Consider the following 22,834-nt stretch of genomic DNA (forward strand, 5'->3'; position numbering starts at 1 on the left):
TGGAACCCAGGCTCCCTGCCCCCATCCTCTCTTGCTGTTCCTAGCATCCTCTCTTTGGGCACAGAATGAAAGAAATCTGGCTCCAGTGGGGTGTGAACCGAGATGCCAACACTCTCCCTCTCCCCCTTTTCTCAGAGGGGCTGCTTTGAAATGTGACTGTTACATATGCCGTGTCCACCGAGGGTGTGGGAGACAAGGAGGCATTTCAGCCTCTGAACCGATAACCAGAGAAACTGGAGTCCTTCCCCGTGCATGACTGATCTCCAGATGAGCAGCACCTGGTGCCCAGCGGGGGCCCTGCTTACTGGGCCCCTTCCTGTCGGCAGGGCTCCTTGCTTCCCAGGAATGTGTTCCTTCTTGTTTGGCACTCAGCACCTGGCTCGCAGCCAAACCTGGGGCTGCTTGGAATGTGATGCCCCCACTCACTTCTCTCCCGGGATCTCTGACAAGGCTCTCTCTTCTGCCTTGGGGAAAGGGCAGGCCTATGTGCAGACTCATCCTGCTGGCGTGACTTCTTCCTAAGGACCTCAGACTTCTGTGACTGGACACAGAAACACTTGGGTGGGGGGAGAAGGGGAACACCACAGAGCTGCGTCCCCAGCCAAGCAGAGGCTGTGGCATATTGATATCTTATCCCCTTGGCAGCGTTCTAAATTGGGCTGGAGTGGGCCAAGAGTTACTCACAAGCTGTTCATTAACTTGCTAAATGCAGAAAGGTTGGCTTGGGCACCGCTTTGGGAAAATGTGACACCCACTGCTCCTGGATTCAGTGGAGCATGAAGGCGTATTAATTGGTGTAGGATTTCTGATGGAAGTTTTTCCTTGTTGCTAGTTCCAAATAGCAGGTTAATCCTGAATGCCATGCTCTCTCCAACACATAACTACTTGAGAGTGGTTTATTAAGTGTTTGCTATGAGCTCCTGAATGTACGCTTCTATAGAGACTAGGATACTACCATTTTCTGAACATTTAACAGCACACCAGGCCCTATACAGTATGCTTTAATGCTCAGTATCTCATTCGACTCTCAATACAGCAACACAGTTTTCACACTTGACTGTCAATACTGAGACAGATAAATCTGAGATATGATGCGGATCCCCTTTAGGGAGTTTAGTGAGGAGCAAGCCAGAGGCATTAACTATGCAACAATGTAGCACTCATGGGTAAGACTGACTAGGCAGATGGGCGTGCAGCATGCGGTGGGCTTCAAAGACTGAGATCTGGATGAGAGGAGAGACATGTGCTTGTGGGGTGATGTCAGCAAAAGGATGGTGTGGAGGAAGGTGCAGGTGAACCTTTCAGCAAGGCAGAGTTCCTGCCAACTCTCTTAGGATCCAATGCCAGGGTGAAAACGAGAGACGATCCTTCAGGGAAAGAGGGAGCTAGCGGAAGCTCTGCAGCTGAAGAGTGATGAATAAGCTCATGGTTTTAAAGTCTCGTAGAATAGTCTGGATCAATCACTTATTGGTCTTTGGTCTAAGACCAAGCTAAGAGTCTAGATTATGTTCTCCAGTGTCTGTAGTCCTGGCATTTGGAACTGGATAATTCTTCATTATAGGGGGTTGTCCTATGTCTGATACTTAGCCATACCCTTGGATTCTGCCCAGGTAATGCCAATGTACCCCATATCTCTGATTGTGATAACCCAAACTACCCCCAACGTCGCCAAATATCTCCTATAGAGAGGGTAAAACTGTCTCCAACTGAGAATCACTGATCTGATGGCAGGGAATTAAAGACTCACCTCAGAATATTGACAGGTTTTAAAACTTGTCATTGCTATTTGTGTGTGTGTGTGTGTGTGTGTGTGTGTGTGTGTGTGTGTGTGTGGTGCTGGGGAGTGAACCCAGGGCCTGTGCTATACTGTTGAACTATATATCCAGCCCCTGAGCTACAACCCCCAGCTCAGCATGTATTTTATTAGCACTCAGATCAAATCTATTGACTTCTGGAATAGCTGATAAAGTAAAAACTGTTTCCTTACCACAGGAAATGTTGATGCCAAAGAATTTCCTGGCCTAAGAGGCTTCAGAAGTAGATGGTTCTGCACATCCGAACCCTTCGGAACAGAGACCGATGCGTTCATAATGTCCTGGAAACTCACCAGCTGAAGAGTGGCTGATGGCAGGATTCTCTTTCTACCCAATCCCCCAAGGCCCTCATACCCAAGGGTCACTTTGGCTGAGGAGTGCCCAATCTAACTAGAAGTGAGATGGGTGGAATGGGCTGATCTTGGGTATGTTCTGAGCTCAGAAGCAAGACCTCCTGTGAGACTGGAGATAGGGCACTGCGGAACTTAAGGATGACTCCATGATTTGTGGCTTGAAAGGATTTAGATATCCATAAGCAGGGCTGGAGAGATGGCTCAGAGGTTAAGAGCACTGCTTGTTCTTCCAAAGGTCCTGAGTTCAATTCCCAGCAACCACATGGTGGCTCACAACCACCTGTAATGAGATCTGGTGCCCTCTTCTGGCCTGCAGGGATATGTGTAGACAGAACATTCTATACATGATAAATAAATAAATCTTTAAAAAAAAAAAAAAAAAAAAAAAAAAAAAAGATATCCATAAGCAGTAGAGCTCTGGAGAGGAAGGTCAGAAGTGGAGCGTTGGAGGCAGGGGAGATGGCTCATGGTAAAGGCTCCACCTAATGAGCTGAGTTTAATCATGGGGATCCGCATGGTGGAAGAAGAGAACCCACTCCCTGGAGTTGTCGTCTGACAACAACCCACCCCCACCTAATAAATAAATAAATAAAATGGAAAAGAAATAACAGCATAGGACATGCTAAGTCTGAGGTAAGTTTTAGATAGCCAAATGGGGGGTGTCACGTGAATGATGGGCTAAGGAGCCTGAGTGTGGGAGGGACGCCTGGGAGAGATCTTTTGTGGTTGTTTGTTTTAGAGACAGTCTTGCTGTGTAGCTCTGACTGGTCTGGAACTCACAGAAGTCTATCTTCTGCCTCTCAAGTGTTTTGGTTTTTTGAGACAAGGGTTCACTGTGTAGCTGGCTATCCTGAAACTCACTGTTGGGTTGCCTACATTATCTTGGGACTCATGGCAATTCCTCTGCCTCAGCCTTCCAAGTGCTGGGATTATGATTGTGAGCCACCATAACTGGCTATAGTAATACTTAAGAGGATGACACTGGATGAGATCACCATGGGAATGAGTATGTTGGTAGAGCAGAGACTGGAGGCCTGAGGACTGATGCACATGTCACTTGGAGATCAGGAAGAGGAGGGGGAAGTGGCAGAGGATACTGAGCAGCACCCAGTGAGGCGGGGGGGGGGGGGGGGGGGGGGGGGGGGGGGGACCCAGGAGGGCTTGGTGTCCTGACAGCTAATTGCGTACAGATGAGGACTAATGATAACAAGTTTAATTCATTTTACTCTGTGTCAACAAATGCCTTTAAAAAAAAAAGGCTCTTTTTCTGTAGCCCAGCTGTCCTGGAACTAACTCACTAACTATGTAGGCCAGGCTGGCCTCCAAGTTGTGCTGACAAGAGTTATAGGCATGTGCACAATACCAAGATTCACTCACGATCTTTTTGGACTTGGAAGTGACCAAGAAATTTCCAGTCTGGAACCTCAAATATTTTAATACTTATAGTCAGTCCTCCCTTTCTCCTTCCTTCCTCCTTCCTTCCTCTCCTTCCCTCTTTCCCTCCTCCTTCTCTTTGATTTTTGAGACAAAGTCTTGCTACATAGGCCAGACAGTCTTGACCTTCCAGTTTTCCTTCAGTGTCCTTGCATGCTGGGATCACAGAAATGTGCCGCTACATCCAGCCCTACACGCCATTCCTGAGACCCATTTCCTTTCATGGTGGGAAGCCCCGAGATCGCAGCCTAAGGCTTTCTAAGATTGCTTCTGATTTCCTGGGTCCGACCACGCTGGGCCACTGTCTCCTGTTCCTTTGGCTGTGGCTTCACGGTGCTTCTGTCACGCCTCACCCTTCACTTTCAAATGCTCCATGGAGTCACGCTGCAGGAAAGGTTGAGGAGTGTTCACTCGTGGTCCTTGGGTCCCATGCCACCACTTGCCACCAAGGAAAGCCTGAGTGCAGCTCAGCACAAAAACTGTAAATGTACTTAAAACCAAATGAGCTTTGGTTTCGACAATTAAAATTAAAATTAAAATGATTGGGTGTGTGTGTGATGGCGCATGTGTGGCAGTCAGGAGACGTGGCACACACGTGGCGGTTGTCGTGGTCTCTCCACAGGTCTTCAGGCTTGCAGAGCAGGCACTCTACTTGTTGAGCCATTTCATAGTCGGCCCCCCTCCCCCATCAACTCAGGTTTTTGAAGTAACTCAATTGTGTAGTTCCCCACTGTGAACCTTGTCGATCATATCACAATGGCTAAAGGTTGGATGTGCCTGGTAGACTAAACAGAACACCACAGCAAGCCGGGTGGCACTGGCACACACCTTTAATCCCAGCACTCGGGAGGCAGAGCCAGGCGGATCTCTGTGAGTTTGAGGCCAGCCTGGGCTACAGAGTGAGATCTAGAACAGGCACCAAAACTACACAGAGAAACCCTGTCTGGAAAAAAACAACAACAACAACAAAGAATACCATAGCAAACAGAAGAAAGTTTCAAGTTCAGGGCGCAGATGTCTGATTCCAGAAACAGAATAGCTGTTTTCTACAACGGTAAGAAATTTCCCCATGACTGTGTGCTGTGTAGCCACTAATCTCCTGTCCTGCTTCTCATCTCACTAACCTCCACTGTGGCTTCTGTCTCTAAGATATTCATTGAAAACTCCAAATTTCTTTTCTTTTCTTATTTTTATTTGTAATAATGGATCTCTCTTGTACCCTCCTGGTCCACATAAGCATAAATCCTTAAAAAAATTTTTGCTTTACATCTTGTAAGATTTCTTTATTGTTATATGTGTGTTTTGCTTGCATGCATACATGTTCACCACTTGCATGTGTGGTATTCATGAAGATCAGAAGAGGCATAAGATGCCCTGGAACTGGAGTAGCAGATCGTTGTAAGCTCTCACGTGGGTGTTGGGTACCAAACGCAAGTCCTCTGCAAGAGTAGCACGTGCTCTTAACTACTGAGTCATTGTTCTAACCCCTCCCTTCCTTCCTTCCTTCCTTCCTTCCTTCCTTCCTTCCCTCCCTCCCTCCCTCCCTCCCTCCCTCTCTCCCTCCCTCCCTCCCTCCCACCCTTCCTTCCTTCCTTTTGGTTTTTCAAGACATGGTTTCTCTGTGTAGCCTTGGCTGTCCTGAAACTCATGCTGTAGACCAGGCTGGCCCTCAAACTCAGAGAATCCTGCCTCTGCCTCCTGAGTGCTGGGATTAAAGATGTGCACCACCACCCCCTAGAAATCAGGGAGGCTCCATTCGGTTTTTGTTTCTAATAGTATTTCTTCCTCTCTACTGAATAAAACAGAAAAAGCATCACTACTACTAGCAATCAAGATACAGTAGCGTATGTTGGTTAAGAATGTAAGTTCTGGGGCTGGAGAGATGGCTCAGAGGTTAAGAGCACTGACTGCTCTTCCAGAGGTCCTGAGTTCAATTCCCAGCAACCACGTGGTGGCTCACAACCATCTGTAATGAGATCTGGTGCCCTCTTCTGGCATGCAGTCACATATGCTGTATACATAATAAATAAATAAATCTTTAAAAAAAAAAAAAAAAAAAAAGAATGTAAGTTCTGGCTTCGCTTGGGGCCACACACCTACAAATCCTAGCACTTGAGGGGAAGGCAGGAGGACCAAGATCATTCTCAGCTAAAGTATGTTGAAAGCCAGCCTGGGCTGGGCTCCATGAGACAAGCTACCTGCCCTCCCTGCAACAACAACAATAGAAAGGAATCCAGGGTTTGGAATCAGTATATCTATGTTTAAACTTGTAGTTACTTAACTTGGGAAACTCCAAGTCTCAGTATCCTCTTTTTCAAAGGAAGGATGAAATTGTGCAGGTTGGGTCTGGAGAGATGGCTCAGTGGTTAAGAGCACTTGACATTGTTCCAGAGGACCCTGGCCCAGTTCCCAGCACTCACACCAGGCCGCTCACAACTGTCAATAACTACAGCTCCAGGGGATCTGATGCTTCTGGCACCCGTGGGCACCTGCTGCCATGTGCACACACCCACATACACACATCCTCACCCACACAAAATTAAAGATAATAAAACATTGTACAGGTTGAGCCTCCCTAATCCAGAATCTAAAAAGTCGCTCAATCAGCCTTTTTGGGCACAGAATGAACGGACAACTGGAACACTCTGCAAGAGCTATCCAACCCAATTTACCTGTCGGGTCGGTAGTGATTACCACTTAGGACAAGTCATGCCGAGTCCTCACAGGTTCCGGATGGGAGAAAGAACTAAGCAAGCACGAGTTACCTGCTAAACTTCAGGAGGTAAGTAGGATGGTGCACACCGGTGACCCAGCACTCAGGAGCCTGGAGGACTGACACAGGCCTAGAGACTACCCGGTCTACACAGCAAGCTGCAGGGTTGCCAGGGTTACCTAGTGTGGCTCAAAACAATCAACACGGAAGCAAATACAAAACTGGATGCCGGCAGGGCTAGATGGAGCCATATAGTTTTACATCATACAATATGGTGCTACATGTTGATATTTAGACAGTGGTGGCGGTCTATACGAAAGAATGTAGGTTGTACGTATACTTTGGTGCCTCTTGTGACAGGGTAGGGCTGGGACACCGAGACAAGATCTCATGGAGCTGAGACTGAGTCTAGAACTCCTGATCTTCCTGATTCAGCTTCCCAAGTGCTGGGATTATAGTCAATGTGTCAACATGCCCGGCTCTGCTATGCATTTTAGTTGATACATCGTAATTATACCTATTTCTGGAGCATTTCTTGGTTGTCTAAACCATGTTTTCTTATTCCTCAAGGAGAAATTTTGATTTTTAAATGTTTTATTTACACGTATTTAAATATATATATATATGTATATATATATTATATGTACATGTAGAGATCAGAGGACAAACTTGTAGGAGTTGGTTTTCTTCCTCCACTATGTAAGTCTCCAAGGTCTGAACTCAGGCATTGGACTTGGCAGCAAATGCCTTTATCCACTGAGTCATCTCTCTGGCCCCTTCGGGAGAAAATTGAAATATAAGTTATTGAGGGATCTCTACAGCAGTGGGGGTCCTAAAGCCTGAATAAGTCAGAACTCACTCCTTGTCCAACACGGGACAGCCATGCTTAGAAAGGAAACTCAGTGAGCCTGCTATAACTCCTTGTCCCTTTTAAAATAGTGCTTGCAACATGCACTGCAACTAGGTAAAATGTGAAACCCCCGAGAAAGCAGCAGGCCAGCTAAAAGGATGTCCCTGGCCAGATTGGCCAGTTTGGTGGGTTCCTCATTCTCTGTCAGGTTACTTGAGTTCACTGACCCCTCCCCCGTAACTTGGTCTTATGCAAGCAAGAAAATTCACATAGACTGGTGTAGCATTTTGATTCCTGGGGCTATGCCATGGAAGGATATGGTTTTCTTTTTTCTTTCTTTTTTTTTTTTCCTCTGATAAATAACTTCTTTATTCTTATTTATCCATTCAACAAAACTATAGTGAGTGTTTTTATGCTAGGTAGTGTGGTAAGCAGTGGCCTCTCTCTTACACCTTAGTGGAGGAGACACAATACCAAAAGTTATGTGAGTTGGACCCACTGAGAGGATTCCTGATTCTGGGAATAAACAAGGGAAGCAAACAGGTCTGGGGCATCCCTGAGGAGGACCAGTGGAGGCTGGTGCTCACTCTCCTACTGGCCTCCCTCTTCCTGTCCTCGGGCCTTATGTGTGTTAGGTAGGGCAAGCATTCTACCACTGAACAAGAACACTCAGTCCTATGTGAAAGCTTTAGGGGAAGAACGTGTGTGTTGGAGGAAATAAGGACAGGGAGTCTAAGATAAGATTGAGGGGGCTGGTGAGGAGGCAACGGCAGTAGGGAGGACCAGATTATCTAGATCTCTTTTGGAGACACTGGCAGAAGACGGAGGGAGCAGAGCCTAGGGAGCACGAGAGCCCCGGGAGACTACTGTAGAAGACACTCAGCCATCCAGACAGGAGAGCGGCTGTCTTCTGAGGTTCGTTTTTGTCTTTTTGAGACAGGGTGTCATCACATAGTTCAGGCTGGCCTGGGATTCACTGTGTAGACCAGGCTCCAGCTTGCAATAGTCCTTCTACCTCCGCTTTCCAAGTGCGGGGATGACAGGTGTTCATCACCATACCTGGTGTGAGAGTGGTTGTTTGGAATGGAGGGAGAGAGAGAGACAGAGACAGAGACAGACAGAGACAGAGAGAGACAGGGAGAGACAGAGACACACTGTGAAAGACAGACAGATACAGACACACAGAGAGATAGACACAGAGAGACAGATATACATGGACTAAAGCATAGTTAATGTAGACTCAGCAGGACTAGAAGGTGGATGTCTGTGGAGTATGTGAGAGAAAAAGTCAAGGATGATCCCAACGTTTCTGGCTAGAATGGGGAGGAACGGGTTGGATGGGGAAAGATGAGTTGAACTCTGGGATTCGGTGCATGTGAGGTGTCATGGCATCCCTAAATCAAGACATGAAGCAGGCACGTGGACATACAGGCTGAAGCTTGGAAGAGGAGTACGGGTCTGATGTACCAAAATCTACCATTGGTCTTGGTAATGGAGAGCGTAGGAAGTGTGCAGTGAGAAGCGGGCTGTGGGACTAAACCCGAGGACACATGGTGTGAAGAAGAAACTGACCATTAAGAGAGTGAGCAGAGGAGAGAAAACCGGGTCTTGCATCAGTTAAAGGAAGAGCCGTTTGAAAAGGAGGGTTTAATGCTACTTACTCTGCTCATAAAATAAGAACTACTAGTGATCTTATTAGGGGCATCTGGGGAGGAACTGGGACAGAATCCAGATTAAAGTGGGTGAGAACTGGGAGGCTGGGAGGCAGTTACCAAGCCCAGTGTAGACACCTTGGATGCGGCTGTGAAGAGGAGGAAGAGACAAGTCAGTATGTACAGGGAAACACGCTTTTATGGATTTTGAAAAATGGAGAGTTCGTACATTTAAAGCTGTTGGCCAGGAACCAGTGAAGGGCAATGATGTGTGTCTGAAAGAACGGTCTGCACAAGGTCCCTGTCCACAGGTGGAGATAAGCCTGGGCTCTGAGGACCTAAGGCTCTGAGATGCATACAGACACAGGGAGGTCTGAGGATTTGGTGTCAGGGAAGCTCCTTTCTGTTGGCTCCCATGCTTCTTTGAAGCAGGAGAGAGGGCCGAGGTGAGGGGCGTGGAGGGTGAAGATGAGTGAGGTGCTGTGCAGAGCAGAGTGCAGGCTGGCTGGGAAAGCAGAGCCTGGTTCAGAACTGGTTCCGAAGGCTTGTCTGAGCTTGCACTGTGGGGAAAGGGCCTGTCCTCCACATGGACTGCTAGGTGCTAGTATGTAGAAAATTGATCCTGAGAGCTGCCCTTCTCTTGTCTTTTAACACAAACCACAGGATTTAAGAGTAATTTTTTTTTCCAGCATAAAAACTCACCCCTACTATGGGCCTCGAAGACTGCTGCCATGTCCTCTGACACACAGACATGTTAAGTGGTCTCTTACTCAAGAACATTTTTTTCTCTTGCCAGTACATATGTATATGTACCTCAGGTGTGCCTGATGCCAGCGGAATTCAGAACAGAGTGCCAGACTCTTGGAACTGGAGTTACCGATGGTGGTGAGCCACCACGTGGATGCTGGGAACCAAACTCAGGTCCTCTGCAAGAAAGAGCAGTAAGTGCTTTTAATCCCTGGGCCATCTCTCTAGCCCCAGGAATATTTTATTTAAGTACATCTAACACTTCATTTTCCTTAGTGGAAATTCAGCCTCATGTTGGAACTTGGTGACTAATTTGCCCTATGTTGTGTAGAACCATTTTGTCTTTGCTTAGTCCTGATTTTTTGACATATTTATTCCCTATCTTTCATATATAAGAATATGAAAGGCCATTTAAACTAGGAAGTGCACTGTAGGGCGTTTTCAGAACCTCAGATCAGTACATTGACATCAGGAGTTGGTCCAAAGATGACCTAATGTATAAAACAAAGCCAGTTACTATTCAGGTTCTGCTGCTTAACAGTTATATGGCAGTTACTGCTGGCTTCTGCAGCACACCAGCAGACTATGTCAAATCCAGAAGGAAAGCAGGATTGCATTGGAAAATGTTGAAGCAAGGCCTTCTCGCCACTGTTTTCTGGGGCAGGGAGGGACTGGTGCAAAGAATGTGAGGAGACAGAGGTCACAAGATTGATGTTCTCTGAGTCTATTTCTTATTAGGAAATGGAAGTAACACCAACTAGAAAAGCCATGAGAATAGCCAGGAGTGGTGGCATGTCACCTGTAAACTCAGCCCTCCAGAGGTGGAGGCCTCAGGAACAAAAGTTCAAGGTGTGACTACTTATCAAGTTGGAGGCTGGTCTGGGCTAGTTGAGACAGTTTGAGAGACTACCCTGCTCCTGAAAAAAAACAAAAACAAAAACAAAAACCCAACAATAAAAAATGACTATATATGTATAAAATATATAATGTATCTAGTACTTTAAAATATAGCAATATATAGCACATGTATTTGTACGCACGTCTAAAGTATTTAACTGTATAACATAGAATGCCATGTAGGTTATTTGTTGGTATTTATCATCCTTGAATAAGTTTCTTGTTTGTATTCATCAGACTTATAGTATCTATCAGGCTTGCTGTTGTTCAGACAGGGTCTCACTATATATTCCTGGCTGGCCAAGAACTCACAGATCCACCTGTCTCCTGAGTGCCCACCACATCCATCTCATCAGACCACTTATAACCATATGGCAATCTAACATTAATTTTGTTTGTATTTGTGTGAAACTAGGGACCAAATTCAGGCCCTTGTGCATGTTAGACAGGTACTCTACCACTGAACTATATCCCCAACCCCTTTTCACCCTTTTTTTTTTTGTCTGTTTTTGGAGACAGGGTTTCTCTGTATAGCTTTGCGCCTTTCCTGGATCTTGCTCTGTAGCCCAGGCTGGCCTCAAACTCACAAAGATCTGCCTGCCTCTGCCTCCTGAGTGCTGGGATTAAAGGCGTGGGCCACCACCGCCTGGCCCTTTTCACTTTTTAAAAAATTATTTTAATTTTGATTTTTTTGAGACAGGGTTTCTCTGTGTAGCTCTGGCTGTCCTAGATCTTGCTCTGTAGACCAGGCTGGCTTTGAACTGGAGATCAGCCTCCCTCTGCCTCCTGAGTCTGCAATTAAAGGTGTGCCACCACCACCCAGGCCTTTTTTACTTTTTTATTTTGAGACAAGGTCTTTATGAGTTAGTTGCCCAGGCTGGCCTGTATTTACAGTCCTGTTTCAGATTCTTGAATAGCTTGGATCAGAGGTCTGTGCCACCATACCTGGCTAAAACTAATGCAAGTAGATGGGAGAGCAGAGGGAAATAATGTTTAGTGTCTGTCATAGGCCTCACACTGCTATTCAATCCTCATGCTACCTAACTAAACAGACTAGCTTTGCTCCACAAGATGAAGCCCTGAATCTTTGAATTTACCTGAGGTTATTTATAAATTTATAATTAGCCAGGCATGGTGGCTCCACTCTCAAATCCCAGAATTTGGGGCCTGAGGCCAGAGAACTGGGGCAAGGTCCAGGGGCCAGCACTAACTACATAGTGAACTTCAGGCTGGCCTGGACTACAAAGTGAAACCTCAGGGGGAAAAAAATGTAATCACAGCATTTAGGAGGCAGAGGCAGATGGATCTGTGTGAGTTCAAAGCCAGCCAGGTCTAAATAGTGAGTTCCAGAATAGCTAGTGTTGTTGAGAATTTGTCTAAAAAAAAAAAAAAAAGGCTGTGGTGGCACACACCTTTAATCTCAGCACTTGGAGGCAGAGGCAGGCAGATCTCTGAGTTCTAGGACAGCCAGGGCTACACAGAGAAACCATGTCTCGAAAAACAAAACAAAACAAACAAAAATTCCCCAAAGTGAAAAACTAAACAATAGAGCTGAAAGTGTAGCCCAGGCTGTAGAGTCAAGGATGTGTGAGGCTCAGGGTTCAACTTCTGGTACACACACACACACACACACACACACACACACACACACACACACACACACACAAAGATAACTGGGGCTGGAGACAAGGTTCAGCAGTCAAGAGCACTTGTTGCTCTTGCAGAGGACCAAGGATAAGTTTCCAGCACCCATATGGTGGCTCACAGACAGTAACTCAGCTACTATAATTCAGTTCCAAAGGATCCAAACTCTCTTCTGACCTCAGGCACGCATGTAGTGCACATGCATCCATGCAGGCAAAACACTCATGCACATGAAAATAATAAAGTTAAGACAATTTTAAAATGTTTAAAACCAAGAGAGCTTAGATTTGATTAAAGAATCCATTGCTCTAACACCACAGCATAAACTCTACTATAATTATTTTGTATATATAGAAATGTGTGTTTTGTGTGTGTGTGTGTGTGTGTGTGTGTGTGTGTGTGTGTGTGTGTGTATGCAAGCATGTGTATGCATTCCTATATTTGCATGTTTGGAGAACAGAGTCAATACTGGATGTCTTCCTCTGTCACTTCCATCTTTATTTTATTTTTATTTTTTTTCAAGACAGGGTTTCTCTGTGCAGACCAGACTGTTTCTCTGTGCAGGCCTCAAACTCACAGAGATCCACCTGCCTCTGTCTCCCAAGTGCTGGGATTAAAGGTGTGCATCACCATATCTGGCTCCATCTTATTATTTTTTTTCTTTCTTTTTTTTTTTTTTTTTGGTTTTTCGAGACAGGGTTTCTCTGTGTAGCTTTGCGCCTTTCCTGGAACTCGCTTTGGAGACCAGGCTGGCCTCGAACTCACAAAGATCCGCCTGGCTCTGCCTCCCGAGTGCTGGGATTAAAGGCGTGCGCCACCACCGCCCAGCATTCATCTTATTTTTTAAGACATGGCCTCTCACTGACCTTGGAGCTCACCCAGTGGCTAGACTGTTTGGTTAGCCACTGTCCAAGGTCCTCCCTTCTCCACTTCTCCAGCACTGGGATTACAAATGTGCACCACTGCACTTGGGTTTTTATACTGGGGATCCAGATTTAGGTCTTTATGCTTATGCAGCAAGCACTCCACTCCAATTAGTTTATACGTGATGAAAGGAAAAAAAAATCAAAATTTCAGCATACGTAATTACGTAGCTGAGAAGCTATACTTTGCCATTTAAATAGAATGACTACTATTAAGACATACCATCAATATGAAGATTGTAAAAATTACAGCATCAGCTGCCTATGGTGTTGCACATTCATAATCCTAGCACGTAGTAGGCTGAGGCAGGAGAATGACAAGTTTGAGGATAGTCTGGACTATAAAGCAAGACTGTTTCAAAAGACATCTCATCTGTAGTATAGTAAAAATAAAGCATATACCAGAACTATGATATGCTTAGTAATTACTTAATACACTTAATAATTTTTAAATTATTATTTTTCAGTCAGAACCAGTGTTTATGAACTTCAACATTCTAGCTAATAAGGATGGATGTATTTGTGTAGACAGCAACAAATAGAAAGTCTGTTGATACAGCGCATATATGTGTGTGCATGTGCATATACTACTAGCTAATGATGGGTTTATAAGTGGTAACCTCTCAATTCCATATTGGGACCCAGGTTGGACAAATGTGAATATATTTATGGGGCAGCAAATAGGATATTTGAAATTAAAATAGTATTATATTAATAGTATTAACATATTTATATTATTAGTAGTGTAGTATTATTAGTATTACATTGTGTATGGTCAAGCAGGTACATCACCTAAGAGACTATCCTAGTATCTAGTGAAATACTACATGTCAACTCAAAATCTGTTATTTACAATACCAACATTTTCAAATGACATACTAAAGATTTTACTACATTTTTTTTTTTTTTTTCCGAGACAGGGTTTCTCTGTGTATGTCCTGGATCTCACTCTGTAGACCAGGCTGGCCTTGAACTCACAGAGATCTGCCTGGCTCTGCCTCCCAAGTGCTGGGATTAAAGGCGTGTGCCACCACTTCCCGGCCACTTATTTATTTATATATATGCATGTCATTATGTACTTGTGGAAGACAGAGGACAACTTACAAAGAGCCAGTTCTCTCTCTCTCCCAAGTTTGACCTGGGGATCAAACTCAGGTCATCAGGTTTAGTGGCAATTGTCTTAACCCTCTGGGCCATCTTGCCAAGCTTACTCAAGCTTTTTAAAGGGACTAACTTGGGGCTTAGTTAACCATGTTATGTATTTGGCAAAAGAGACTGTATATTTTTGTATTTTTTTTTTTTTTTTTTTTTGGTTTTTCAAGACAGGGTTTCTCTGTATAGCTTTGCACCTTTCCTGGATCTCGCTCTGTAGACCAGGCTGGCCTCGAACTCACAGAGATCCGCCTGCCTCTGCCTCCCGAGTGCTGGGATTAAAGGCGTGCGCCACCACCGCCCGGCCTATTTTTGTATTTTTAAATAAAGACTTAATAGCTTAGTTTAAAAAGGATTCATTTCTGGGACAAACCTTAGGGAATTAATCAAGACTGCTCTCATATGCATTAGTTTTTAAATGGGAGACAGTCTGATATTTAAGCAAACAAGCATACTTTGCATTATCAGAAAGGCAACTTTCCCTAGAGAGGGCTGACTCTTTGATGGTCTGATCAGCTGCCTAAGTCAACAGTCACTGACATGATACTGCTTTGCTACCTTTATCTCACTGGTGGCCTATCTCAATCTGCACTTGCTGTTCCCTCTCTGGGTTTCATCTAGGGCTCACTGCCGGTTCCTAACATCTTTCCTGCCTCCTATCTTCCTGAAGTCTTTTGGTTTGAAACATACTAACTTGAAATGGAATTTTTTTTTTTTCTTTTCTAACTGGTTTCATCTCTCATTCACTGAAGCCTGTTTATGTAGCTTGTGCTTGTACACTTCTGCCGTCTTCCCCTTCCTGGCTCCAGGGAACTGAGTTACCACCTCTGTGGTTGCTGACTGGCGAGGTTATTTTGGGCCATGAAGGCTGGGGTCAGGGTTAGAGAGAAGTAGCTGGAATCAGTTTCAGTGGGTGAATCACATCTTCTTTTTAAAAGGTTTATTTATTTGTGTATTTTATGTATATGAGTGCTCTGTCTTCAAGCACAACAGAAGGAATCTGATCCCATTACAGACTGCTGTGAGCCCCCATGTGGTTGCTAGGAATAGAACTCAGGACATTTGGAAGAGCAGTCAAGTGCTCTTAACCGCTGAGACAGCTCTCCAGTCCCCACATCTTTGGTTTTTACATCCTACATGCATTGCAAATTGTCACCAGTGGCCTAATTAATGTGTGCCCAATTTTTTGTGTAAATTATTTGAAATAAATGAAGAAAATATCAATAGTGTTGTGGGGGACACTATTTCTTTTTAGTCTTGGTTCCACATTTTAAAAATTATACTGTCAGCATTTTGAATTAAGTTTGAGAAAGGTGGCTTTTCTTCCTTTATATTTAAAAAATAAACTGGCTATGCTTCAGATCATTAATAGTCTGGAGATTACCATACCGTAAATGAAAAAATTTTGCCAGATTAGTGTAAAAGCTATAGCTACCAAAAAGTAGAACCATGTCTGAAATAACAGCTAATCTTGGTTAGTTATCAACTATGAGTTTTAGAAATAAAGCATGTTCAATAAAAGGAGGGGACTTGTGCATGCCTAGCAGACAAGGCAAAGAAACGTCATTATCAATCTCGAGTAGCCAATTCACTCACTCCCTGAGTCAACCAAGAGATACACCACACACCACAATGGGTTTTTGTTTGTTTTGTTTTTTTGAGACAGGTTTCTCTGTGTAGTTTTGGTGCCTGTCCTGGATCTCACTCTGTAGACCAGGCTGGCCTCGAATTCACAGAGACCCGCCTGGCTCTGCCTCCTGAGTGCTGGGATTAAAGGTGTGTGCCACCACCACCCAGCATGTGTGTGTTTTAAATTTGTTGCAGGCCCACAGATCCAGGGAGGCTACCTAGCAGGGGGGACCCTAGGATGACTGTGGTTTTTTTTTTTTTTTTTTTTTTTTTTGGTTTTTCGAGACAGGGTTTCTCTGTGTAGCTTTGCACCTTTCCTGGAACTCACTTGGTAGTCCAGGCTGGCCTCGAACTCACAGAGATCCGCCTGGCTCTGCCTCCCGAGTGCTGGGATTAAAGGCGTGCGCCACCACCGCCCGGCTATGACTGTGGTTTTTAAGTTTTGGTTTTGTCCAATCACTGGGCAAGCTTTAGTGAAACATTTCACCATTAGGATAAGCATTTGTACCATATCAAGCTGATGAAAGAAAATGCTGGCTGTACTTTCAGGAGGGGAGGCTAAAATCTTTTTAGATTATGGATTAGCCTATAGAAAAATGTCTACCATAAATCAGAGAAAGGGAAGATGAATAGGAATCTCACTTACACAACTTAAGTAAAACAGCTCTCTGAACACATGAAGATAGGTGTCTTCTGTATCCCAGAATCTAATCAATATTTATATGTACAATTCAGCTATTATTTGGCTTAAAAGGACTTATTGGGAAATGTTATCATTTTTACTATTTTCTACAGAGAAAGTATTTTCCAGTTTCAAATAACCCTGGACTTTTGAATCTTTTTTTTTTTTTTTTTTTCCGAGACAAGGTTTCTCTGTAGCTTTGAAGTCTGTCCTGGACTAGCTCTGTAGACCAGGCTGGCCTTGAACTCACAAAGATCCACCTGCCTCTGCCTCTCGAGTGCTGGGATTACAGGCGTGCACCACCACCACCCGGCATGACCTGTTTTTATATTCAAGTTATCTGTGTATTATTTCTCCTGCAGTTGTATATAAAATGTTTTTTTTGTTGTTGTTCAAAAAGGGCAAATTCTATAGAATTGTATTACATGAAATATATAGAATATACAAATTCGGGGCTGGAGAGATGGCTCAGAGGTTAAGAGCACTAGCTGTTCTTCCAGAGGTCCTGTGTTCAATTCCCAGCACCCACATGGTGGCTCACAACCATCTGTAATGAGATCTGGTGCCCTCTTCTGGCCTGCAGACATACATGCAGGCAGATCACTGCATTTATAATGAATAAATAAATCTTCAAAAAAAAATATACAAATTCATAGAGACAGAAAGATTAGATGTTATCTCAAGATGGAGAAGAAAGGAATATAGAGCAATGATTTCTTTTTTTTTTTTTTTTTTTTTTTTTGGTTTTTCGAGACAGGGTTTCTCTGTGTAGCTTTGCGCCTTTCCTGGAACTTGCTTTGGAGACCAGGCTGGCCTCGAACTCACAGAGATCCGCCTGGCTCTGCCTCCCGAGTGCTGGGATTAAAGGCGTGCGCCACCACCGCCCCGGCCGAGCAATGATTTCTTAAGTACAGAATCTCTGTTTTGTGTGATGGAAAAGCCCCACAAACGGACAGTAGTATCAGGACATAATATCATGAATGTAATAAATCAATACAATTAATATAATTAACGAATATCATAAATATAGTTATTGGATGAGTACTGCAAATGTAATCAATGAATACCACAAATATAATTAATGAGTGTAATTAATGAATATCATGAGTGTAATTAAAAAAATAAATTAATTAAAAATAAAATTTGTTGCAGGTTGGGACCAGGGCTTCCTGGACACCACAGCATGTGCTCTATCTCTTCAGTATGTCCCCAGCCCACAGTCATTAATTTTAATGACGTTTTCCTTTCTGAAAGCATCCCAGGAATCAGATGAAGATGGGCTAAAGTCATCTTTATTAAATATTTGCAGATGGGAAAGCCTTTGCATCAGAGAATGCCTTATTTTTATAATATGAAGGCCCTAAATGGAGTTAGGTCATGATCCACTTCTAGTGAGACACTTCTCACTATGGGTGTGCAACAAGATTTTGCTTCTGTTGTCTTCTGATTCCGTATGTCATAGGTTTGCTTTGGAACACTGCTTTTCCTTTAGAATAAGCCAACGTGGGGGTGGGACCAAAGGGAAAGTAACAAGAAAAGAAGACTCTTATTTGAAACTGTGTAATGAAGTTTTCTTCTCTCTCTCTCTCTCTCTCTCTCTCTCTCTCTCTCTCTCTCTCTCTCTCTCTCTCTCTCTAAGATTCCGGTACTTAAGTTTAAGAAGTTTTCACAGAATGCACTGCTCCCCTCAGGGTTAAAGTGAAACTTCCCATTCAGATAATGCAGAGGATGACATTTTTTTCAAGAAAACAAAGAAGTAGGAATAGTAAAGTTTCATCTGGTGGTTTTTCCCTCAGGCTGTCACCATAGGGAAGGGCAGAAAGAGGAGACTTCAAACATCATAGGCATTCTTCAGTAGCTACTTCTTTTTTTTTAGCAAGCCTGGCGATTAGATCTTTCCATTCTCCCCTCTTCTTTGTGATGTATGTCGGGGTGAGTAGCTGCAGTGGGGATTCTGGCTGTTGTCTAAAGAAGTTCTGACACAAGGCCTCAGTGTTACATATCACGTACATCCCACAGTCATAGCTGTTTTGTTGAGCTGGGGCTTTCTCTTCCACAAAGACCAGTTTGTCTCCTTTACTCCCTAAGAAGGCTTTCAGTTTCTCTGCTACCTGCTTTGCATGGATTGAGTTGCTTCTGCTATGAGAATCATAATGAAAGAAGCTATTTTCATCTTGGAGATAAACCAACAAACTCCAGTGGGTGCCCCCAGCTGCCTGGTTGGAATTATCATTGATGGCTAAAAATACAACTCTCTTGTGCAGAAGATCCAGGGGTTCAAGGAACATGGCAATTTCTGCAGGGCTGCTGGTGCACTTAATGAACTGGGTGACTTCAGGGCTGATGAAGCAGACATGGTCCGAGCAATCATGAAACTGACTATTGGCAAAGTATTCGAAGGCAAACCCAATAATATGGTCATTGAGCCAGCTTGGAGGGTCCAATAGTAAGACATCTGACTGTCGAAGTAGACTGTCCATATAACTCAAGACTATAGGGTCCATGTTGTATTGAGCAGGGCTTCTCAGAAATCCCAGAAGCTGAAGGAGAGTCAGAAGACAGTATTTACTGTTGAATATGATATTAAGTTATAAAACAGTAGCTACTCTTACAGGATTATTGGTAAGATGACATATAATTATAAAGTCTTCGTCAATAATTTCCAACAATGCTGACATCATAAAACACTAAAGCTGCCGGGCGGTGGTGGCGCACGCCTTTAATCCCAGCACTCGGGAGGCAGAGGCAGGTGGATCTCTGTGAGTTCGAGGCCAGCCTGGACTACCAAGTGAGTTCCAGGAAAGGCGCAAAGCTACACAGAGAAACCCTGTCTTGAAAAACCAAAAAAAAAAAAAAAACAAAAACCCTAAAGCTGGGTGGTGGTGGTGCACACCTTTAATCTCAGTACTTGGGAGGCAGAGGCAGGCAGATCTCTAAGTTCAAGGCCAGCCTGGTCTACAGAATGAGTGCCAGGACAGCCAGGGATATGCAGAGAAATCCTGTCTTGAAAAACCAAACTAAATAAACACACACACACACAAAACAAAACAAAACAAAAAACCACTAAAGAAACTTTAGCTTATGTACTGGATATGAACAATAAGAATGAAAATGAAAAGTTTCAGAGACAGTATAGAATTTTAATTTTATATTTAAATGTAGAGATTGGTTAAAATTAGAGCTGATGTTTTGCCAAAAATCACACCAGTAAACACATTCTAACTCTAATGAATATGTATAGTAGGTGTGGTGGTGCATGCTTGTAATCCCTACATTTGGGAGGGAGAAGCAGAAGGATCAGGAGTTCATGGTCAATCTTAGCTACACGGTGAGTCTGAGGTCTGCTTGAGTTACACGAGACTCTGTCTCAATATGATAATGCATGATAACAACAAATTGTTTTTAGATTAAAGATGAATTCAAAGAGTGTGGAGAAAAAAGTTACTAATTAACAAAAGAAACAGTTTCCATTACAACATTAACTTTAAAAAGATAAGAGAATATTTCTTCCTCCTTCCATAATAGAAAATGACAGCAGTGACAGCTGCAGTTAAAAGGCGTGGGAGCCAGGCGGTGGTGGCACACGCCTTTAATCCCAGCACTCAGGAGGTATAGCCAGGTGGATCTCTGTGAGTTCGAGGCCAGCCTGGTCTACAGAGTGAGATCCAGGCCAGGCACCAAAACTACACAAAGAAACCCTATCTTGAAAAAACAAAAAACAAAACAAAACAAAAGGTATGGGAATTTCAAGAACAGAAAATCATGCAGATAAAGTAACGCAAATGAAATCTATTCCTAAATTTGCCCAGCTTTATGCATGAGTGATGGTTTTACTCACTTCCCATATTTAAACTTCAATGGGTGGGATAAAGACTATGTAATGCAATGCTTACAATGTCTGTCAGAAGTTCTTTTGACATTGATACATATTGGCAGAAGGATCAGGATTCCAGGCTTGAGCATTAGTTTTAGCACTGATTTGCTATTATAATTTTGATCAATGAATTAAATGATTTTATCCTTGTCATTTTTTAAAAATTTACATTTATCGTGTGTGTGTGTGTGTGTGTGTGTGTGTGTGTGTGTGTGTGTGTGTGTGTGTATTTGGATGTGTATGCCATGATGCACGTGTGGCCGTCAGGGGACAACCTGCTGGAGTAAACTTTCTCCTTCCATCTTGCGGGTTTAGGGCATTGAACTCAGGTGATCAGGCTTGCATAGACAAGTGCCTTTTCCTGATAATCTATATTGCTGATCCACTGTCTTGGTTTTGGTCACTGGTTAAAAAAGCATTTTAAAAAAGAACATTACATAACTCTGCAAAGTTGGCCAAATAAATTTCCTTGAAGATAATTAAAGAGTTTATTTATTTGAGACAAGCTCTCACTATATAGACTTGGTTGGCCTGGAATTCTATGCTCCTGAGTGCTAGGATTAAAGGTGTGCATCAAATAAGCCCAGAATTTAAAGAGTTAAAAAAAGGTGTATACATAACATTCATGCTATCAACTAGATGACACTATAGATATAATCAGAAAATCCGACTAGTACTACAAACCAATTATAGCAAATGAGGGCTGGAAACAAAATACCCATTCACATTCATTTGTTTAAATAACAGGTTGGTTAACTTAGAGGAAACACAGACAAGGTGTCTTATGGGATTAATATGCTTGTGGACAATCAAGGCTGTGCTAACAGGCAAATCTGCAGGTAGAAGTAAGCCATCTGTAGAAGATGGCTTACTTGAGCCTACATACTCAACTGAGGTAACAGTTAACTGCTGTGCACTAGCCTGACCACTCAGCAGAACTTCTAAAACTACAGATCAGGAAAAGGACCACAGGCAGAGTGAAAGAACAAAACAAAGCATAATAGAAGAACACAGAATGATGATACCAATTCAACCAATTCTAACTATTAGATCAAGTATTTTTGTCATTTGGTTATACTACTAAAGCCACACAAATTTGATATAACCAATTTCATGTAATCAAACCATACAAAACTGTACACAAAGTTGGGCATGGTGGTGCACACCTTTAGTCACAGCACTCAGGAGGCAGAGGCAGGTGGATCTCTGAGTTTGAGGCCAGCCTGATCCAGGACAGTCAGGGCTATACAGAGAAACCCTGTCTTGATAAACCAAACCAAACCAATAAAAAGCTGTACACAAAAAATACCTTCCGAGAAAAAATGTTAATGTAAAATGAGGTGATTAATGATGTGTACAAGACAGTTTTATATACACACAACATGTGATAATCTGTATAACTTAAAAAACATTATAAGGCTGTTTATGAGAAACTATATGTATTTTTGTATACATAGAATGCCATGAATTAAGAGATTAAAAAAATACTGTGAGACAAAGTCTCTCTTCCTAAGTAGCCCTGGATGGAACTTGCTATGTGTATCAGGCTGGCCTGAAGTATACAGCAATCCTCCTTCATTGGCCTTCTAAGTATGAATGAAGTTTTTACTAAGGATGACTACCATTGCCAGGAGAGCAGCTTGGTGGTAGTGCACTTGCCTGCCATGTGCAAATCCCTGACTTCTACACCTAGCAAAGAGAACGGGGGGGGGGGGGGGGGGGGGGGGGGGGGCGCGGGGGGGGGGGGGGAGAAAAGAAAAAATAACTAGAGTTCAGACAAACTGGAGTCAGGAGTGAAGTTAACGAGGCATAGAGCACATTGGTTATGGGTGAGCCACAGACTTGGCTCTAAGATTGTTGGCAGCTAACCAGAGAGTTAAGTTAAATATTCACAATGTTCACAAGGTAAAAAGAAAATGCTTACTCAGAAGAGGTAACAACACTCTTTGTATTAATATCTAATAGTTTGTTATTATTGTTGTTTTATGTTTTGAGTCAGAGTATAACACTGTAACCCAGGATGGCCTGGAACTTGCTTTGTAGCCCATGCCGGCTTCAAACTCACAATAATCCCATCTCAGCCTCCCACGAGTTGGGGTTATTAGCATGAGCTACCACTTCAGGCTTTTGATATTTTTTTCTCAAGAGACTTTCATAAAAGAAAACATGACACCATAATTTGTATGTTCCACACCATCTTTATGACAGATGTAAAAGTTCAAATAAGATTGTTTAAAAAAATGATCCTTTTAATATTAAGCCTGAACCTTTAACCCAGCATTTGGGAGGCAGAGGCAGGTAGATCTCTGTGAGTTTGAGGCTAGCCTGGTTTGCAAAGCAACTTCCAGGACAGCCAGGCCTACACAGAGAAACCCTGTCTCAAAAAACAAAACAAACAAACCAATTAAGCCTGACAACAAATGACAGTGTAGTCAGTTCAGCAAGTGCAAGTTGGTGGAGGCTAAGCACT

At 43.4% G+C, this 22,834-nt stretch overlaps 2 protein-coding genes across 2 annotated transcripts in view; one reads left to right on the forward strand and one right to left on the reverse strand.

The window, feature by feature from the left end:
- Nucleotides 1-7,550: 7,550 nt before the first annotated feature.
- The window catches only part of Myo9a (myosin IXA), a 232,981-nt gene continuing 217,697 nt past the window's right edge, over nucleotides 7,551-22,834 (forward strand). Inside the window, exon 1 of the mRNA XM_052762736.1 lies at nucleotides 7,551-8,079. The gene's annotated coding sequence lies outside the window, so the exon portion shown is untranslated. The remainder of the gene's footprint in view (nucleotides 8,080-22,834) is intronic.
- Senp8 (SUMO peptidase family member, NEDD8 specific) overlaps nucleotides 17,767-22,834 on the reverse strand; it is a 12,753-nt gene continuing 7,685 nt past the window's right edge. The window contains exon 2 of the mRNA XM_052762785.1: nucleotides 17,767-19,030. Coding sequence (XP_052618745.1) covers nucleotides 18,329-18,994 — 666 coding nt within the window. The 5' untranslated portion in view covers nucleotides 18,995-19,030 and the 3' untranslated portion in view covers nucleotides 17,767-18,328. The remainder of the gene's footprint in view (nucleotides 19,031-22,834) is intronic.

This window comes from Peromyscus californicus, unplaced genomic scaffold (assembly GCF_007827085.1).
Source record: "Peromyscus californicus insignis strain IS unplaced genomic scaffold, ASM782708v3 Scaffold_11__1_contigs__length_118956290, whole genome shotgun sequence".
Classification (NCBI taxonomy): Eukaryota; Metazoa; Chordata; class Mammalia; order Rodentia; family Cricetidae; genus Peromyscus; species Peromyscus californicus.